We start from the raw sequence: 22,401 nt of genomic DNA on the forward strand, positions 1-22,401 counted from the left end.
TGTATCATCGCCTATATGGTAGCTGTCAATTGTGAGTCCTATTCGGACTTCGAATAGGATACACTGGAGAAGAGAGACGGATTCTTCTCCATTGATGACCCTAAAAAGGAGACCCTTGCATAGAACCTGTCTAGGAGAGGGACTTGTCCCTGGCACTTCTGCTTCTCTTATGGGATCTACCATGAAAGGTAGACTGTATTATCTAACGGAGGGGTATTTAAATGTCTACTTTCTGGGAAGGCAAGTACTGCAAAGACACAACCATGGTTTGGGAGTAATGAAATATCCCCCCCTAAGGTCTGAGCAAAGCAAAATCACCTAATCAGGTGATGCTACATCTTCAAGGGTCTGAATTGCAGATACTGTAATAAGAATGGGGTAGACTGGCCGCTTGTAAAATTATTACACCCGCTACAGGCATAGTATGTAGCCAAGCCCACCTGTGCCGGCGGCCTAGTGAGATCCTACCGAAATGGAGACATGTCACACGCAAGAGGGGGAACAACAGACAAGCAACAGTGTCAAGAATAAGGTGACCTCCATGTTTGGCACAGTGCTCGTTTCCTCACTGCCAACATGAAGCAGAATGGCCGCATATGTGGCACAAGTCTGAATAAGGTGCAGCATTGTTCCCCATAGTTTGTCCCGTAGATAGGGACTTCACTTTCCCATTAAAGCATGCCCTCTTAGATAGGATGTAATTTTCCCATTAAGTATCCTCCTAGAGTCTCCAGTGGAGGGATGGGGGTGGGAAATGGTCATACTCGTCCTCCATAGTTTTCAGGTGTACGCAGGGTCACCTCTTTAGTAACGTTGCCTATGTAGTGGGGTTACTGGCACTCTACCTGCGGATGCAGACAACAAATTAGGTAATTGGCGGTGAGGGAAAGTCAGTTCAGAGAACTGCTTTGTTTCCTGGCTCCCACAGTGGGTTGACTAGGCTGGAGAATCAGGTCATGTCTGCCTCCTGAGTACACTAGGCTAAAACGGATTTAGAAAGTGTCTGTAGAAAGTGTATGGTCGGCCTGGGCAGAGCAAAAACATTTCCTACCTAGTGTCAGCCTCCTAGTGGCAAGGGATTATACCCATGGTGCTGTGCCCCCAATTATATTAATGAGAAAATATAAGTGCTGCCAGAGGGGTGTGTGTAAGTATGTTCTCTTATGGGTGCAGTGTATGGCAAACATGATAGCAATTAGGCTCCAGCCACCAGCTCAGAGAGAACTGAGAACTAGAGATGGAGCCTGCAGAGGCCAAAAATGACACATACAGGTCATATAAAGGGCCATAAATAGTGTTGTTCCCGATTTACAGACATGACAGCTTATTCTGAAAAGTCACCTAAAAAGTTAGGTAAGCTTTAAACATGCTATGTAGAGTTTCTGCGAAGACTCTATTAAGGGACAATGCTATGAAATAATTGTGTAGTGATAATATTTTGGCATTATGACTGTGTGGGAACAATGTACTACGCAACGGTTTCCATAAATCCCAAAGAACGGCCACCTCTTCATACATTCTCCACATGTATGCGCCAGCTGAATGTAAGGACCCTCTTTCTTGACATAGACGCGCGTCCCAGCTCTGGAACAGACACCTATCAGACGTTTATGGCCTATCCGATGAATAGGCCATTAATATTTTTGATTGTATTACCCCTTTTAGAAAAGCACAAATCAGGAATACCTGTTGCAGCTATAATTTCTTCATCTGTACTGTTTTCAGAACGTCCAATAAGGTCCAAATTGTATGACAAAATATCTTGAAATAGTTGTTTCCTACTTAGCGTACAGTCACGCATATGCTGCCTAGAAAGCAAATTGTTACACAGGGAGTCATCCACTGCATTAAAACTAACCAGTCACTACATGTATGTTGCCCTGAGCGGCGGACCTGTCATGTTCAAAATTTCAGTCCAATCTATGGGCAGCATGTCATAGAACAGGAGGAGATTGAAATATAGGATTGTGGGAAGAGATTCAGTATAACTTGTAGATTAATTTAAATTCCTGCTCATTCTGGGATAAGGTGTCCAGTGGTCGGTCCTAATCAGTGATTAACAGCCTGCTATGTGAGTGTGCATGCAGAGATCAACATCAGTGATTAGCACCACCCACTGGACTCCTAAATCCAGAATAAGCAGAGGATGTAAATAAATTACAGGTTATCAAATCTCTTCTCCAAACAAAACTATACATCAATGCTCAGCTCCTCCTGCTCTATACCTTACAGATTAATCGGAATGTTTCATGTGACAGATTCCTTCAAGGACCATTTACACAAGCGGGTAGTCAGATGCGAACGAGCGATCATGCACGATAATATATAATCATGTAAACAAATCGTTTGATAGATAGCAGAAATGTGACATTGTTAAATAGCCGACCAAATTATTAATTTTTAACGATTATTGAGACGATAACGCGGTGTGTAAATTCTTGTCTGTAATAGTTATTCGATTGATTAAAGCAATCATATCGAAGATTGCTAATAGGAATACGTGCTTGTGTAAATAGGATGAGTTGCGATAGGCTGCTGACCATACAAAGCGAGCTGTTTTAACTAACCCCTACATAATTTCCCAGATATTATGGCTTAGTACGTAGAAAAAGCCCGACGTAAACATTGGATTCGCCGTGATTTATGTCATATCTGTAAAATGACAGTGCAGAATTAAAACTTCTCTCTCCTTAAGGTCACCGGCCCTAATGCTACCCTCTGAGAGCTGCATGACCATATTGACAGGTTCCCCCTTTAAGTGAAAACCGGTAAACAGACTACTTACCACTGGCAGCCATCGTCATTGCATGTGCCAGTAAGATCAAATCGACAGAAGAAAGTTTTGGGTTCGATCATGTTGCTGTAAGAAACAGAGCTCAGGAACAGTTTCTCTTTTGTACGAAAATATGGACTAAACCTGTAAAATATGCAACAAAACAATTAACCCCTTATATTTTTGGCCATTTAAAAAGAGTTGGAAGGAAGTTGTATTACATACTGTAGTCCACAAGTCGAACAGATACATCAATATGTTACGTATTACGTCCAAGTTCCGCTGCATTATTTCTCTCTTCCACTCAGCAACAGACTATTAGATGTTGCTTTATTATTTAGTAAGCTGGAATTAATTTGAATGTAAGCGCCAAAAGATGAACTATGTTCACGTATATTATTTGTAACAGTCCATATAGAAAATGCAAAAGTTTCTATCTTTTTGCAAAGTAGAAAAAACTTATTTTAAATACCAGTTTTGGAAACTATTCACTGTATAGAACAGAGGTATTTTAACCTATACATAAATTGTAATCAGAAAATCTTAAACCTGAAAATACATGCTGCAGATGATCAAAGTATAGTGAAATGGGGACACCTTCTGTGCGTGTATGGCATAAATGACCTTTGCTTCAGACAAAACTAAAGCTGGGTTTTAACGAGCGCCAATCATTACAGGTCGATCGGCGCAAGTTAAAAGGCCCATTACATGTGCCAACGTAAGGGACACACCAGAGTTTATACGATCATTCTGTCCCCATACAGTTTACACAATGTCAGCAGGATGTTTCGCTTACATGGGGAGATATGCTGCCGACAACGATGATTTTCAGGGCAGCAAAAAATATAAAAAAAAAAAAAATCAGCCAACGAACAAGCATTTGCTCATACGTCAGCTGATCGCTGCTCTGTTTATGCAGGCGATGCCTGGGAACAAGTGCTCGGCCGATCACTGACCCGTGTAAATGAACCTCACGGAAACATGTCATTAAGGCTGTGCTTATGGTAGTTCTATATGGGTGACAGTTCCTAGTAGTTTCTAGTGGTCTTTCTATTTTTCTCATTGACTTGTTTACGCAAACGGGGGAACCATTACACCCTAACTGCGGTCCATTGACCGAAATAGGGCGTAATAGTTCGCCCAATGCAGGAGCTGTGCTCGCGCCATCCGCAGCGGGAGCCGGCTAGAATGGACACTGGCGACCTCAGCATCTAAGTGGCTACAGAGTGAGGAGGCTCCCTCCGACATCCTGTGACACAATCACAAGCCGGCGATGGGTTGCCAGGCGCAAGGCTTCAAAGGAGTACAAAGATGGCAGACCTGGGGGCATTCATTAGGCCCCCAGGCTGCCATGACAACCATAGTCACCGGCCGATCCCGTCGCGTGGGGGTGCGATGGCGTGTTTGAGGGGGCCCCCACCTGAGTCTAACAATTTAAATGCCAAGGTTGCGATTGACAGTGGAATTTAAGTTGTTAAATGGACAGAATCAAAGTGGTCTTTGACTCTGCCCGTTGCAGTGATTGGTCGGCTGTATAACACAGCAGTCTCCCGCTCAGTGTGCGTGACATGTCGTTAAGGGGTAAACAGATAGACAATTTTATTTATAATGAAAGAATCATGGTTGTACGCCTTAAATTTAACGCAAAACTGATATATTAAGACACATGGCACGTACAAGCTAAAGATAATTTTAACATAATACCATCGTATTTACTACCAGTGAAATATAACAGCAAAAAAACTGGCTATGTATAGTAAGATATTTCCTGCATGATTACAACTGTATCGTTTTAATCTTACCTATAGGATTTGAAAACCAGAAGGGGACTACGGTATTGACCAAAAGGTAATGGTCTTGCATCAGTCTGCTTTGTTTGAATGCTAAACAAATCTACATCCATGGGAATTTCCTGAAGGGAAAAAAAACAAAAAAAAAAAAAAACTTTTGTAAGAGTGATTGAGAAATTAAAAAAGGTAACAAATCTCCCAGACAGGTTGCAAGATCTTTCCAGTATTTCAGACATCACTATGTATAGACTTGCAGTAAAGCTTAATGCAGATTTCATCAATGTATAAATATTTTTTGCCCAGATTGCTGCTTGACCCTTTTGACCGGGGGGGTGTTTTGGGCCGTTCACCTTCTGGAATGCTGCACTGTAAAGAGATGTATTTTTATTTCTTAGTCTATTGACACGCTTGTCTTTTTGTGGCGGGACACATTGGACTATCTGATCTTTTCAAAATGGATCATATATCTTTATTTTGTAGATTGTATATAGGTTAAAATGGAAACAATCTGGAAAAAAAAACAACTTAACTGGTTCCCGACCGCTGGCTGTGTTTTTACGGCCAGTGGTCAGGGTCCTTAAAACCAGAGCCATAGACTTTTTACGGCTCAGGTTTTAACTTGCTGCCCAAGCGATCGGGCAGCTGAATGTCGGGTCTCCGGCTGTCAGTGACTGCCGGGGACCCTGAGGAGAAGATAGAAGCCGCTGTCACTGCTTCTGTCTTCTCTGATCACTTGTGAATGCTGTGTATAGGAATAGAGGCAGCGGCCGCGCCGCCGTTTCTATTGCTCCCGGTGTTCATGTGAATGGTCACATGATCGCCGGGTGCCGTTAGTGACAGACTGTCTTACTAGACCCAGCACAGCCCTATTAGTGACAATCGTCACTATAAGAGGGCTGATTTCCCCTGTAACTGGGGCTGCTGTGCATGGTGTAAAAGAAAGAAAAAAATATAAACAAAGTTCCCCAAAGGTCTTTTTTGACCTTTGAGGGACAGACCATAGCAATAAAAAAATAGTAAAGTAAAGTGCAAAAAAAAAATTATTCATAAATACACATAAAATACCCACCCCAATAAAAAAAACAACTTTCCCCCCGCCAATCATTGTTGTAACGCTAGCGCTGACCCAATTACCCTAATATAGACATGTAATATATAAAAATTTACAGTAGACAATGATGATCACAAATAATAGGTCTATTTTAGGGTAAAACTATGTTATTACCAAAAACAAAATAGCTGAAACGTAAAAAAGCTTATTTTTTTACTATTATTTTCAAACCTTATGAATAAAAATTCTAAAATAGCAAAAAGGTGTGTATAAAAACGATAAAAAAAAGAAACCTGCATTGTCTACGGAAAAAACAAATCGCAAAAATCACGTCTTCAGTCCAACAAACAAAAAAAAAGTTATAGCCATTTAACTAACACGTGCTAAAAATGGCTAAACGGTGTCTGGTCCTGAAGGCTCAAAATAGCCCGGTCCTGAACTGGTTAACATTTCCTTTACATTTGGTTAGTTTAATTCAGGAGGTTGATATGGCAGGAAAAGACCCCATGTAAGCTTTTTTTTTTTTTGCTCTGATCACACGCAGCCTCTGAATACTCCCAAATACAGATATTTTCTGGTAAAGGAGAAAATTGGGCGATGATAGAACAGAAAAAAATATATAGTTAATCTTATTACCTCTTAAAAATAAATTTAACTGTTCATATATTAAAAAAAAAAAAAGCTACTGCGGACTCAAAAATAAAATTGGATCTAATCACCTTCCCGGAGGAGAGTTTATCCGGAGACACCAGTAGTGCGTTGCCTATTGACAGGAGTGGTGTTAAGTTACTGGAGCTAGAATGAAGTCTTCTAATCTTATCCATATTTAAACCCAGGAAAAGTTCTGGTGCTTCGGTCGCCACCATGGAGGGCGTGCTAGAAATCTCCTTGTGGGGAGTAAGCTCTGCATGCTTCAGGTTAGGTTTAGTAAAAGAGTTTGTGTCACGGAACGATCTCCTCCTTTCTTGAACAGAGACAGACAAATCCTCATCGTCCGGCTCATTCTCCTCGGAGTCTAATGTGATTTTGTCCTGAGAAAGGTCATGTAAAGATGGCTGTGGCAGTACAAACTCTGCCTGCTCCTCTGCCACAGGGGGGTGGTGTACAGTCTGCTCTTTCGTTTTTCGAGCTTGCATTTCTTTAAGTTTTTGGATTTTAAGGGCATACTCCTGTTCCAGTTCTTGCAGTCGCTTTTTCTCCCGTGCAATAGCCTCTGCAGATTGTCTTTTTGGGCTGACAGCCAGGCCGGTGTCCGATTTAAACATTTTACTGCTCTAAAAACAAAAACAAACAAAAAAAGTCAATTTACACTGAATTTTTTACCCCTAGACTTTAAAACTCTAAATGAACATGGAAATATTTGTTACGGAATATGAGCAATTCCACAAATTTCTTATATAGTCAGGTAGGAGCACAGTAAACATTGTACAGACCACAAAAGTGCCAAAGAAAATCCAATGTACCAAACCATTTATCATACGCTATAAACAGAGTATATCAATGGTCACTTAGAGGCTCTGTCACCAGATTTTGCAACCCCTATCTCCTATTGCATGTGATCGGCGCTGCAATGGAGATGAGTAACTTTTTTGTTTTTTTTTAATAAACTAGCATTTTTGGCCAAGTTATGACCATTTTTATATTTATGCAAATGAGGCTTTCTAACGTACAACTGGGCGTGTTTAAAGTTATGTACAAGTGGGCGTGTATTATGTGCGTACATCGGGGCGTTTTTACTACTTTTACTAGCTGGGCGTTCTGACGAGAAGTATCATCCACTTCTCTTCACAACGCCCAGCTTCTGGCAGTGCAGACACAGCGTGTTCTCGAGAGATCACACTGTGTCGTCACTCACAGGTCCTGCATCGTGTCAGACGAGCGAGGACACATCGGCACCAGAGGCTACAGTTGATTCTGCAGCAGCATCGGCGTTAGCAGGTAAGTCGATGTAGCTACTTAAAAGAAGTAAAAACGCCCCGATGTAACACACACAATACACGCCCAGTTGGACTTTAGAAAGGCTCATTTGCATAAATATAAAAATGGTCATAACTTGGCCAAAAATGCTCGTTAAAAAAACGTTACTCTTATCTACATTGCAGCGCCGATCTGCTGCAATAGGAGATAGGGGTTGCAAAATCTGGTGACAGAGCCTCTAATGCTCCCACTACACAGCTCCTGGAACCACGAGCGAGGCGATAAACTTCTCCAGTCCTTACAAAACACGGCTCTGATCCCTGATCTCAAACAACGTCAGTCATCACGCCTCGCGTTCCTGACTGGCTGAGAGCAGGGAGATCAGCATGGATTTACCTACAATGCACCATCCAGCTAAATAGAAATAATGGAAATCCCCCCCCCCCCCCCCCCCAAGAATTAACTTCAGATGTCAGAGGGTGAGACATATTTTTGTATTTGTTCGTCCTCAAAATTATTTGCCAAACAGCATCAAACACTCTTTCCTGTGTAAACCTATAGTACTTTTCATCCCAGCACAAAATAGGGACTAGTACTGACAGAATAGTAGGAAAGAGAGCAGGAAGGGTGTAAACATACCCAACAATGCAAATTGACATGCCATTATGCCACATGCGTGAAATACCGGACGACAACCATAACTTACACGTGCCAAGTTCTAACATAGGAAACAGCAAAAAAGCAAATTCATAGCATAAGCTTTTTTTTTATGACCATCTCCTCAAAAACACATGCGGTCACTATGTTGTACTCACTTTAATATTGCTGGTCTCCAATTTTCTTTTCCCTAGCTCCTGACTAGCCAGTGCTTTTGCTCGGGCAAGTTCTTCTCCAAATTTTAAAGAGAGGGTCCTTTTTTCTCCAACTCTGTGCTGTACTTTAGCAATCTAAAAGAATAGGTGTGTAGTTGTACATTAGAGCAGGAATAAACAATAAGCAGGAAGAAGAATTAATAAGGCAAACGGTTATGATGCTTGGTGGGAGACAGACATCCTTACAAGTATCGTGCATTAAAGTTCAAGCAAATTAGTATCGGGATTAATGCTGAAAGCAGCATATGATGGAGGGATAGTAGAGGAGCTCTGTGATATACAGGTTTATATGAAGCAGAGTAAATCCTGACAGTGCTCATAGAGCCCCATGCACACAGGCCGATTGACAGCATTCTCTGTATACACACTGATACACCTGTCAATCACTGTGTGTGGGGGCAGGGTAAGCAGGACTCTCACTGACTCTCCTAGGAGTCCGGTCAGGATTTGATCTGCTTATTACTCTGAAAAAATGTACCAAATCCCATAAACCTACATATCACAGAACTTGGCTTCTACACCTCTATCATGCTGCTCCTCGATAGGGCAGTATAAGTCACCTGGCAGGTTCTCTTTCACCTGCAAGCTTAATATATAAATGTATCTATTAATCATGAGTAAATGATCAAGAAATTGATAGTTAATGGAATAACTGTTGCCTGAAAATGTATCGTTGGTCATAATTATTTGGCCGGGTCATGCAAAAATAGTTGTTCAACGATTGGTTTCCAAAGCAAATAAAAAGTGTAGTGTAGCCATTCTTCTGCACACGTGGCTTTGGACAGTACTCAGTCCTGTGAGCTCACCTAATCTAAATATAAAAAGAACATGGGAAAATATAAACTACACATGTAGAAGGGTTAATGTGGGTCACCGTGTAAAATCACAAGAACACATTATGGACTGTATAAAAGGCTACAAATAGAGTAATAGGGAAATCACTCCTTACAGCAGCAAGAGTATTCTGATAAACCACAACGTCTGAAACATCCCAAACGTTTCCTTGGTTTAGCTACAACATATCCTGAGAGAATTGGTCAATACAAAGAGGTTTACATATTGGAATAGTGTTTTATACACTAAAACCACCCCAAATCAATTTCAGACAGACTGTTCTGTGCTCACTTGTTCTTGCAATTTCTTCAGAAACACCCGATTTGCATTTAGGAACTTCTCCGTTGCTTGCAGCTGTTCTGAGAGTCTAGTGATCTTCAACTCAGCAGTCCTGATGGATTCCTTCTTCTTTTCCTCTTGTTGCAAGAGATGTTTTAAAAGAGACTCATCCTTTAGTAGCAACATTCTAAATCAAAAATATATCAATAAAAAAATAATAATCAGCCAGCCAATATAACCATCTAAACGATTATTACTCCAACATTGAAATCTGCAATGCTACCTTTAGTACTCTAACTAGCGACTTCTTCAGAATGAGTTCTACTTTCTAAATAGACAGCACTTTTTCTATTTCTTTAACCCCTTAACGCACCATGACGTAACTGTACGTCATGGTGAGCAGTAAGTTTGCGCACCTTGACGTACAGTTACGTCAGTGCTTTGACAGTTAACCAGCGCGCGGCGCTACACCGCAGCGGCGGTTAACTGTGCAGGGTGTCAGCCCTGCTCTCCCCGTTGCCGATCAGCGGCCTGTCGCCGCTGATATCGGCTGTTAACCCCTTAATTGCGGCGCTCGATTTTGAACGCCACAATTAAGGTCTTTAGCGCCGATCGGCAGCCCCCCATGTGAAATCACGGGGGCTGGCGATGGTACCCATGGCAACCAGACGCCAGACAATGGCTTGCGGGTTGCCATGTACAGAAGCCTATGAGGACCACCACGAGGGTGGTCGTCGTAGGCTTCCTGTCAGTGTGACTGTCACGTCACAATGACAGTTGAAATGCATTACACTACGTAGGTAGTGTAATGTATTCCAGCAGCGATCAGAGCTGCAAGTCTAAGTGTCCCCTAGTGGGACAAGTGAAAAAAGTAAAAAAAAGAATAAAAATGTTTTAAAAAAAATGTAAAAATAAAAGTTATAAGTGATATAAACAAGAACTGCTTTTTTTCCTATAATAAGTCTTTCATTATAGGAAATAAAATGAACACGTAAAAAAAAAGTACGCATATTTGGTATCACCGCGTTCGTAACGACCCCAACTATAAAACTATAATATTATTTTTCCCGCACAGTGAACGCCGCAAAAAAAAATAAACGAAAAACAATGCCAGAATCACTATTTTTTGGTCACCACCCCTCCCAAAATATACAATAAAAAAGTGATCAAAAAGTCGCATGTACGCCAAAATAGTACCCATACAAACTACAACCCGTCCCGCAAAAAACAAGCCCTTACACAGCTTTTTTGACTGAAAAATAAAAAAGTTATGGCTCTCAGAATACGGTGACACAGAAAATACATTATTTTCTAAATAAGTTATTTTATTGCTCAAACGCTGCAAAACATAAAAAAACGTATATACAAATGGTATCGCCGTAATCGTACCGACCCGCAGAATAAAGTATAATAGTCATTTATAGCCCAGGGTAAACGCCGTCAAAAATAAATAAAAATCATTGTCAGAATTGATGGTTTTTGGTCACCCGGCTTGCCGAAAAATTGAATAAAAAGTGATCAACAAAATCGCATGTACCCCAAAATGGTACCAATGAAAATTACAGATTGTCCCGCAACAAATAAGCCGTCACACGGCTCCGGTGGTGAAAAAATAAAAAAAGTTCCGGCTCCCAGATTATGGCGATGCAAAATGTGCGGAGTGTTCCAAAAGTGGATAAGATCGGGCACCATTTATAAGGGCGACACTGGCCACATATCTGTGGATTATTATTTATTTACCCCATTATTATACCCTCTTATTATGCCCCTGATGTACTCTGCCCAGCCTACATGTGCCCCAACATTATAAACTGAAATACCAGCAAAACACCAGAGCTACTACCAAGCAAAATATGCGCTCCAAAAGCCAAATGGCGTCCCTCCCTTCTGAGCCCTACAGCGTGCCCAAACAGCCGTTTATGTCCACCGATATGGCATCGTACCAAAAAATGGTACCAATAAAAACGACAGCTCGTCCCGCAAAAAATAAGCCCCCACACCGCTCTATTGACAGAAAAATAAAAAAAAGTAGTGGCTCTTGGAAAGCGGGGAGGAAAAGCGAAAAAGCAAAACATGAATCAGTTCGTAAAGGGTTAATTACTTTCTAATGAAAAAACATTTATGACCACATGTGGGGTATTGCCGTACTCGGGAGAAATTGCTTTACAAATGTTGGGGTGCATTTTCTCGTTTATCCTTTGTGAAATTGAAAAAATTCAACATTTTAGTGGAAATAATGTTGATATTAATTTTCACGCCCTAATTCTAATAAATTCTGCAAAAGACGTGTGGGGCCTAAATGCTCACTATACCCCTAGATAGATTCCTTAAGTGGTGTAGTTTCCCAACTGGGGTTACTTTTGGGGGGCTTCCACTGTTTCGGTCTCTCAGGGGCTTTGCAAATTCGACATGACACCCAAAAACATTCCAGCTAAATTTGAGCTCCAAAAGCCAAATAGCGCTCCTTCCCTTCTAAGCCCCGGTGTGGGTCCAAACAGTAGTTTATTACCACATATGGGGTATTTACGTAATCAGGAGAAATTGTTTTACAAATGTTGGGGCGCTTTTTCTCCTTTATTCCTTGTAAAAATTAAAAATGGCTACCTTTTTTCAGAAAAAAAGTAGATTTTCATCTTCACATACTAATTCAAATAAATTTAGCAAAAAAACTGTGGGTTCAAAATGCTAACTATACCCATAGATAAATTCCTTGAGGGGTATAGTTTCCAAAATGGGGTCACTTTTGGGGTGTTTCCACTGTTTTGGCAGCGCAAGGCCTCCTCACACCTGACATGGTACCTAAAATATATTCTAATAAAATAGAGGCCCAAAATCCACTAGGTGCTCCTTTGCTTCTGAGGCCGGTGTTTCAGTCCATGACCGCGCTAGGGCCACATGTGGGGTATTTCTAAAAACTGCAGAATCTGGGCAATAAATATTGAGTTGCATTTCTTGGGTAAAACCTTCTGTGGTACAGAAAAAAATGTATTACAAATGAATTTTTGAAGAAAAAAAATGAAATTTGTAAATTTCACCTCTACTTTGCTTTAATTCCTGTGAAACGCCTAAAGGGCTAAAATACTTTCTGAATGCTGTTTTGAATACTTTGATGGGTGCAGTTTTCAAAATGGGGTGATTTATGGTGACTTTCTAATATATAAGGCCCTCAAAGCCATTTCAGAACTGAACTGGTCCCTGAAAAAATAGCCTTTTGAAATTTTCTTGAAAATATGAGAAATTGCTGCTAAAGTTCTAAGCGTTGTAACGTCCTAGAAAAATAAAAGAATGTTCAAAAACGACGCAAACATAAAGTAGACATATGGGAAATATAAACTAGTATGTATTTTGTGTGGTATTACTATCTGTTTTACAAGTAAATACATTAAAATTTAGAAAAATGCTAATTTTTGCTAATTTTCTCTAAATCTTGGCGTTTCTTACAAATAAATATTGAATTTAATGACAAAATTTTTTCAGTATCATAAAGTACAACATGTCACGAGAAAACAATCCCAGAATCGCTTGGATAGGTAAAAGCATTCTGGAGTTATTACCACATAAAGTGACACATGTCAGATTGGCAAAAATGGGGCTGGTCCTGAAGGCCAAAACAGGCTTAGACACTAAGGGGTTAAATGCCCTGTTGGCTGATGGATCGGACTGCTATGTATACATTAAAGGGGTTATCTGGGGACCAAAAATTGCATTGCAATAATATATTTATGTGAAACTAAGTAACTTACTAATATACTTTAATTAAAAATTCTGTGCTAAATGGTGCAGTTCAAACCTCATGAATTATTCACTAAGGCCTCATGCACACGACCGTAGCCATGTGCACAGCCGTGATTTTCGGGTCGGCCGGCTGCGGACTGTCAGCGGACTGTCAGCTGCAGGCTGCCCGCAAATCGCGGGACATGCACATGGCCGCCGCCATGGTTTTCAATGAGCCCCGACCGCAGAACCGGGCCGTAATAAGACATGCCCGTTCTTTCTGCGGTCCGGGCTCCCGGGCCGTGCAAGGACCGCAAAAACTACGGTCGTGTGCATGGCCCCATAGAAAAGAATGGGGCCGCAATTCTCCCGTGGATTTTCGGGGGAAATGCGGCCGCAAAAACGCGGTCGTGTGCATGGGGCCTAAGTGCTGGTGAATTTCGAAAAGCGATGACGCTCCGACACGGCCCCACGTGACAGCTTTTGATTCATGTGCTGTTTGTGAACATGACCTCAAGGGGCTGTCACATTGCCTATTGCTTGAGTCCCGAGCAGAGCATCAGTTAGCGCTTTGCTCGGGACTGCAGCACTTCTCTCGACGTCCATATTTGGTCAATTCAAGGGTTTCCCATCGCTGGAGTCCCCGAGCAGAGCCTCAGCTGATGCTCTGCCTGGCGACTCCACAACTTCTGCCCGCATCATTGTAACTGTCCCTATATGGACAAGGATGTCGGAAGAGTAGTACTGGAGTCCCTGAGTAAAGCATCAGCGGATGCTCTGCTCGGGGACTCCAGTAGTGCTGCCGACATCATTGTCCATATAAGGACAGTGACCATGACATGGGCAGAAGTTGTGGAGTCGCCAGGCAGAGCATCAGCTGAGGCTCTGCTACGGGACTCCAGTACTGCTCTGCCGATGTCATTGTCCATATATGGACAGTGACGTCGGCAAGAGATGGAGTCCACAGGCAGCTGATGCTCGGCTCAGGGACTCCAGCGATAGGAAACCCCTGAATTGACCAAATATGGACGTCGGAAGCAGTGCTAGAGTCCCAAGCAAAGCACTAGCTGATGCTCTACTCGGGACTCAAGCAATAGGCAATGTGACAGCCCCTTGAGTTCATGTTCACGAACAGCACATGAAGCAAGAGCTCAGTCACGTGGGACAGTGTCGGAGCATCATTACTATTCGTAAAGCTCCAGCCTTTCCGGAATAATTCATGAGGATTGAACTGCAACATTTAGCACAGAATTTTTAATTAAAAGTATATTAGTAAGTTACTTAGTTTCACATAAATATATTATTGCAATGCAATTTTGGTCACTGGATAACCCCAAGGGCATGTTCACACGGCGCTTAAAAAAACCGACGTGTAAATTTACGCATTTTGTTAATGTTTTTTGATGCGCAATTAGGGCTCCCATTGCCTATGGGAACATTTGGCAAGTTTTCAGCGCGTTTTACACGACAAAGAATTTACCTGATGCTTCTTTAACAACGCGGTTTTTTTAAAATACGCTTGTGTAAAAAAACAAAAACGCTGCGCTTTCCTATTGATTTGAATCGGAAGCTTAATGAAGCGTTTCCCGACGCGTATTTTGTCGCGTGAAACACACATAATTATTCTTGTAAAGTGCTGTGGAGCCATTTTAAAAAATTTTTTTTAAGAAAACACAAAGGCAAAGAAAATACCTAAAGGATAAAAAATCCCCTCTCATTTTGGCTATTCAAGTCTGATATTGCAATTAGAAAACTTTAAATAGAATTCTTCTACATGCATTCAAGCAAAGCAGCCATTCACCTCCTCCAGATCAAAAACCTGTGTAGGTTGTAAGGCAACTGGCTGCAGAAGGAGCCTTTCACCACTGCTCTCTGAAGGACCAAGAATCCTAAGGCCTAATTCACATGAGCGTGTTCGGTCTGTGATATACACGGTCGGCATGTCTGCAGTATTTCCCGGACCGCACACAGTGCAGGGACCCGGGCTACTATCATCATAGTTATGTACTTTGCCAGGAGCCTCTGCCTTGCTGCGGAAAACTGTTTCATACCGTAATGTTTTCGGCAGGGGACAGTAGCTCCGCAGGGAGGCAGGGACACCTAGCGTCATACATAACTATGATGCTAGGAGCCTGGCTCCCTGCACCATGTCCGGTCCGGGAGACACGGCCGACACGCGGACCGTATATCACAGACCGAACAAGGTTGTGTGAATTAGGCTTAAGTGTAGATTAACATGTGGCAAATTTTTGTGCAGAAATGGCAGCAAAAATCAGTTCCATTCATCGGAATGGGAATTTTTCATCAGCAAACACCTGGATTTCAGCAAATTCTATTCAGATGAATCGAACTGAATTTCAGTCGCAGAAATTTCTGCAACAAAATCTGCCACGTGTGAATCCACCCTAAAATTATGTTCCAACAGGGAATAGACGTTGCAACAGAAAATCTGCAGCATCTTAAAAAAAAAACAAAAAAAAAAAACACTTACATCTGTCACAGAAATCCGCAGCAAATAGTGCGTTTTTTCTGCAGATTTTCTGCAGTGGCTTTACCTGCGGATTTAGTGTGAAGCATTGATTATAGCAAACTTAATGTGCACCTGCGGATTTACAGCGTTTACAGTGTTTCTACTGCGTAAACGCTGTACAAACCACAACAAGACTCAACTTGCGTATTTTAGTGGGAAATTTCTACTCCCCATTCAAGTCTATGGCCCAAGCACACAGCATCTCCACACAAAAGCCGCAGCATAAATTGAAACGCTACAGATTTGCAAGTCTCACCACAGAACACATTTCGCACAACTTTTAGGTGTTTTTTTTTCCCCACAGTGTGGGCATGATATTTGCAGGAATCTCATCCGCTTTGCTGCTACTGTAAATGCTGCCGAACTTCTGCACAAAATTCCATTGCGGAAATTCTGCAGTATTTACGCTGTGTGGGCACTCAGCCTAAGGGTTATTTACACATATTTCTGCAACTAATAATCCTTCCTATACATCTTAATAGCTTTGTTTTGTAGCACGTGCAAGGATCTCTGAAAGCCTCATTCAGATAAACAAAGCAGTCGCAGAAATTTGTGCAACAGATCAGCTAGGTGCTAACAAACCCTAAAGCTGAAAATAGAAGGATCAGGATGAATTTAACACGTGTACTCTGCAGATATATACCTCCGTTTATTACCGTGAGAAAAAGGTACACCACAGCAGAGGATGGGCAAACTGTCTATACTACGGATAGTTATTTAGGCAGCAAATTAAGGAATAGGTTCTAAAACAGGTGTTTAACTATGGAAAATTACAGAAATATTGATTAACACCAAATCCTACTGACTTACTTCTGTTTCAGGTGTCTTGATTCAGCCTCAGTCACCTTTAGATCCTTGACAAGCCTTTTATTTCCATCTCCTTCCAAGTCAGAATTTGTTGGAGATGAACTTGCCATTGACTGGTCCGTTTTTAAGAGTTTCTGCTTTTCTCGACTGAACAAAAACAAGACCAAAAAATGTAAGTTACAGGGGTTGCTTTTGTTTTTTTTTTAAACAAAAGTATCCCCCAGCCTTGGTTTGCCTTCCCCAATACACCCTACTAACCTAACCAGTTTCTGTTTGATCTCAATCGTCGCTGCTGCTCTTTTAGTTTACATCCCTTGCTTCCGGTTCTGGCTGTTTCCCATCTTGTAACCCACCATACCCTTGCTGCAGTTGAGAAGACAGCTTACCGTCCCACCCCCCTTCCTACCTCCATGCCCCTCTATGTTCCCAGGGTCCCCCCCGCTCTAATTACAGCCACCCAGCCATGCCCACTGCCTGTTGACGTAATTGACAACGAGCCGTGCCTTGGTTCAGCCGAAAGTGCAGGCTGGGCTGAGGAACGGCACAGGAAGTAAAAATTTCACAGCCGACGCGGTCACGTGACCACATTACAGAACAAAGTAACGCCGGCACCGGGAAACAGGTAGTATATTACAAAATTACTCTTAAAAGGCAATTTAAAGCAAAATAAAAATACTAATTATTCTTGGCCAACCACTAACATATAAACTGAACCTAAGAAAGCAACATAAGAGAAGCTGGACAGCACGGTTACCTGGCAATCTCTTCTCTCAGCAGACGATACTCCATTTTCTTGTCATCTGGCAAAGCTTCTGGGGTCCTCATTGGGTCATTTTCTTTTTCAGACTTAGAAGGTGCCTTTGGTTTGGATGCCTAGAAATACATAGTAAAATCAACTCAAATGTATTCTGCTATGGCAAGAATATAAAATATTACTATTTATTGTTCTTATAGTGGTGAAGTTTAGTAGTCACATCCGTATGAAAATTAGGTCCTTGATAGTGGAAAAGCCTCAAAGGGACGGAACATTTGCTAGTGAGGGGAAAAAAAAAAAAAAGTGTTTCATGAAGATCAATGATGAGCTACTGTGTTGTTGAGACCCCGCTATAACAGATCATCAAGGCAGCACAAAAGCTTGCAAGGAGCCAACTTATTTTTGACTGGATTCTTCCTTCCAAAAGAGTCTCTCCAAGAATACCTATTTGACTAGAGAACATTGAGACTACTGCAAACCATTCTGTATCTTGCAGAAAGTAAGCATGGACTACAAATAGCGGAATGCATGGACTACAAGCTGATGCCGCACTCTCTCCCTCAGTAGATTGCCTCAATAATGGCGGCATAACATGCTCCTTAAGTCCACGCAGAAACACTGTGGACGCCGGCTGCCCGTAGAGACAAGCAACAAGGATGCGTTAGGACACAGACAGGCCAATGTTAACAGAATGGTTCACCATTAGCTTTGATAAGTGAACCTCCTCGCACAAGATTTTTTTTATGGGTAAATATCTCCAATTAAAACAAATTGCAAAGTTCTTTAAACCTTTTCAATGGCTTTAAAAAGGATTCTTTCAGTAGATCTGACCCCCATAAAACTTAACACTGCTAAATAGGTGCTGGGGAAACCAGTTTAAACATCCTCATCTTTGTGATCATAAACCAAGTATACCGGAGACAATTATCTTTAAAATTACTCACGCGCTGTATGCTAACGAATCATTAAAAGGGATATTCGTCAATTGTCGCCTATCCGCAGAGAAGTTGATAATAGTTTAAATGCTGGGACCCCCACTGTTGGAATTCCCACCAATCGCAAGAATGGAGGTTCCGAATACCCGTTCCTACTCACTGCCCCCCCTGCAGTGACAAAGAGCCTATATGGAGCAGCGGTCGTGCATGCACGCCGCTCCATTAAATGTCTACAGGACTGATTTAAAGGGCCGAGCGCCATACTCTGCTGTGTCCGTCATTCCTATAAAATTTGGATGGAGCCATTCCATCCAGTGTCCTCCATACCGGAGGACAGCTAATGAGAGGTCCACTAATTGCGCATGGTGATTTCAAGGCTTGTGTGCAGTCACTGGACCATGAAAACCTATTTCATGAACATCAGCTCGACGTACAGTTCTTGAGTTGAAGTCTGTAGTGAGTGATGCAGAGGATAGAAGACTTTTACACGCCACGCGCTTCAGCACTCATCATCCCTGCTCTGGAGTTTGATTGTCTGCCACTTCACGGCTGAGCTATTGTTACTCTTAGGCCTCATGCACACGACCGTATTTTTTCCCACCCGTAAATACGGGTCCGGTGTCACACGTATTCCACCCGTTTTGCACCAGTATTTACGAACCCGTGCCCGTAAATATGGGTCCGGTGTCACCCGTATTCCACCCGTATTTACGAGCACGTTTTTGGCGGCAAAATAGCACTGCACTAATCGGCAGCCCCTTCTCTCTATCAGTGCAGGATAGAGAGAAGGGACAGCCTTTTCTGTAATAAAAGTAAAAGAAATTCATACTTACCCGGCCGTTGTCTTGGTGACGCGTCCCTCTCTTCACATCCAGCCCGACATCCCTGGATGACGCGGCAGTCCATGTGACCGCTGCAGCCTGTGATTGACCTGTGATTGGCTGCAGCGGTCACATGGCCTGAAACGTCATCCAGGACGTCGGGCCGGATGTCGAGAGGGACGCGTCACCAAGGCAACGGGCGGGAGACCGGACTGGAGGAAGCAGGAAGTTGTCGGTAAGTATGAACGTCTTTTATTTTTATTTTTTACAGGTTTATACTGATCGGTAGTCACTGTCCAGGGTGCTGAAAGAGTTACTGTCGATCAGTTAACTCTTTCAGCACCCTGGACAGTGACTATTTACTGACGTCGCTTAGCAACGCTGCCGTAATGACGGGTGCACACATGTAGCCACCCGTCATTACGAGAGCTCCATAGACTTCTATGGACTGTCCGTGCCGTTATTACGGTCTGAAATAGGACATGTTCTATCTTTTTCAACGGCACGGGCACCTTCCCGTGAGAAAACGGGAAGGCACCCGTCGCCAATAGAAGTCTATGAGCCCGTTATTACGGGTCGTAATTACGACCCGTAATAACGGGAGTTTTTACGGTCGTGTGCATGAGGCCTTACACGTTTCTGCTCAACAAGAATAGTACTTCTAGTTGACGAACAGATAAGAAATTTTACAAACTGACTTGTCGCAAACGTGGCATCCTAGGAGTGCCACGTTTCAAGTCACTGAGTATGTAGGCTAGCAACTATGTCCACATTTGATCATAGAATCAGTGCATTGTCTACACAGACCTCTGGAATGCCAGAAGGTCTAATCTATTAACTCTGTGAGCCCCTGATGAATTACTGCAGAGTTACTTATGAGTAAGGAAACGCGTAGGGCTAGATAACTACAGATAGGCAGGATTAGTGTGTTGCTAAATCCACAGCAGCAGCAGCTGAAGCTGTATCAGCTCCTGGCACGTACTGGGCTTGATAAAGCAGCTGATCTGCTAATAAGAGAGCTGCACAGAGATCTCTATAGCAGCAGTAGCTGAAATACAAGAGATTCATATAGAGGAACTCCTAGAGCAGCTGCTCATGTTGCTTCAGTTCCTGGCACACACCTGGTGACAAGGAGGGCACCGGTCCCAACTTGGAACTAAAATATTTAAACATAATATTTTTGGAAAAAATATAAAAATAAATAAAAACCAGGAAAATTCTAAAATAAAATATAAATACTAGAGTGTGATGGTATTAACCATTTAAATCTCATCCTTGTCCTATCTGAACTTATTACATATGTCAATGTAAAGTGCGCAAGCGCTAGTGAACGAACTTTATGGATACAATTGTATCACTATCTTAAATTGCTAAAAAGTGAAATAAATCTCACATTAAAGGTTAGGCTCTAACCCAAAAAATTCCCATTGGTATTCATCCAGTGAAACACACTGAGTATGCAGGAGTCTTTACTATGAACCATACTTCAACTACTACTAAATGTTTGTTTGTCATGGACACTTCATGGCTGTGTGTTCGATTTTATTCACTGTGGATGAAACTCCTGAAGTCAATAATCGAGAGGGGTGTTCACATATATATTTTTAATGATTTCTTACTTCAGCAGATCTTCTGGCTTCTTTGATCATAGACTCCAGTCCTCCAAAAACACCAACTAGTGGACTAGCTGGCTCTGCATCAGATTCGCTGTCATCAGATGCATTCAGAGTAACAACAACTGATTTGTGCTTTGGAAGCTTTTGAGAAAAAAATAAAAAGATATATATATATATATATCATAAGTGTATTATACAATTAAGTTAAATATTCATATAGTACCTTGTTGAAAGGTACTATTAGAAGCTCAAAGTGCAACGTGATTTTCTTTCTTTATAGAAATCTGACAGAGTACACCTCAGCTTTCATGAAGTTCAAAATGAGTGAGGACATGTTTAGGTCTCATGACTATCGATGAGGATGTAGGGTTGGAAGAAACTGGTTTGACCCGCATACCTTAACAGATTGCCACGACTTTTTAAAGTACTGGCTGGTACTTTAAAATGGGAATTGATGCAACGGTAAATACATTGCTTTGTGATCGGCATACTATTATGGGCAATTTTGTGTTACAGGCTCAATACTATGGGCCAAATGGGTTTATATTATAACTGCACAGGCACTACTATTTGGCCTTAACTTCTTGATTTCAGCAGAAATAGCTGAAAGATGACACTACTTTATAGGTACTATGTGGCCCCAATGTGGAGGCATTCTGCTATTAGTAGCACTATTTACATTTATAGGGTATACAATGTAGGGGTGTCATTCGCATCATTCGCTGTAACCGATCTGACTGAGAAAATAGGATTGTCTTAACCGGGTTGTATCACCACAGACCGCTCCTTTCATATGGGAGATGCCATGATGATCAACTGATTACAGGTCGAGCTCCCAACTACCCCAACAAAAAGCAGATTTTGCCAAGGTAAGCTGCGGCCAAGTCAGGCCCTGTTCCTATATGTCCGGCGATCCGGCATAATTTTCCTCCGACCTGGCGTTTCTCCGACAGAAACGGCAGATGGAAATGGATGCCATAACTGATTCAATGGTTCCCTTTGGGATCATTTCTGGCATGAGTTGCTTCTGCTTTAACACCGAATGTCTAAATTCGCCATTGAATGCAGCACTTTCCTGCCCGACTATAGACTGCGGACCTGCATAAAAATATAAATCAGTTATGTCCGGCTTGGGTAATACTGGCCGGACCCAACTGATATATGTGAATCCACCCTTAGACACATCCCCTTTGACAGCCGATGCAGGGGAAATGTAGTGTTATATATGGTGGCCATTCAGATGAATGGCCATCCATGTAATACATGGATGGCTCGAGTTCTGGTTCATAGTTACTATGGTTGAAAAAAAGATATATCTCCATCAAGTTCAACCAAGAGATGGCAGAAAGGAAAGGGATGGGAGAAACTATAGAACTTTGCTTCACCCCTATTAATCCAAAGGAAGGTTAAAAAAAGACGAGGCATAATCCAGTCTGCCCTAAAAAAAGAAAAAATTCCCTCCTGGTTCAAAGCGTTATGAGACTGGATCACCTTTTAAACAAGAATTCTACACATTGACATAGGAGCGGATATTTTTTCGTTCTAGGAAATTATCTAAGACTTTTTTAAAGCCATCTACTGTCCCTGCTGTGACAGCTCCTGCGGTAGACTATTCCATAGATTCACCATTCTCACAGTAAAGAAGGCCCCTCTGGAGATTGAAAGTTTTTTTTCTCTAGACAGAGGGTGTGAGTCCTTGCCTTTTGAA

At 42.0% G+C, this 22,401-nt stretch overlaps 1 protein-coding gene across 3 annotated transcripts in view; it reads right to left on the reverse strand.

Moving 5' to 3' along the window:
- The window catches only part of ZFC3H1 (zinc finger C3H1-type containing), a 69,328-nt gene that overhangs the window by 30,172 nt on the left and 16,755 nt on the right, over nucleotides 1-22,401 (reverse strand). For all 3 annotated transcript variants that reach the window (XM_075856956.1, XM_075856955.1, XM_075856957.1), the window contains exons 10-18: nucleotides 20,697-20,834; nucleotides 17,322-17,440; nucleotides 16,571-16,714; nucleotides 9,529-9,703; nucleotides 8,347-8,478; nucleotides 6,334-6,888; nucleotides 4,576-4,685; nucleotides 2,786-2,917; nucleotides 1,687-1,808 (exon numbers count right to left, since the gene is read on the reverse strand). In XM_075856956.1, the coding sequence (XP_075713071.1) occupies nucleotides 1,687-1,808; nucleotides 2,786-2,917; nucleotides 4,576-4,685; nucleotides 6,334-6,888; nucleotides 8,347-8,478; nucleotides 9,529-9,703; nucleotides 16,571-16,714; nucleotides 17,322-17,440; nucleotides 20,697-20,834 (1,627 nt within the window). The remainder of the gene's footprint in view (nucleotides 1-1,686; nucleotides 1,809-2,785; nucleotides 2,918-4,575; nucleotides 4,686-6,333; nucleotides 6,889-8,346; nucleotides 8,479-9,528; nucleotides 9,704-16,570; nucleotides 16,715-17,321; nucleotides 17,441-20,696; nucleotides 20,835-22,401) is intronic.

The sequence above is a fragment of the Rhinoderma darwinii genome, chromosome 3, assembly GCF_050947455.1.
Source record: "Rhinoderma darwinii isolate aRhiDar2 chromosome 3, aRhiDar2.hap1, whole genome shotgun sequence".
In the NCBI taxonomy this organism is placed as follows: domain Eukaryota; kingdom Metazoa; phylum Chordata; class Amphibia; order Anura; family Rhinodermatidae; genus Rhinoderma; species Rhinoderma darwinii.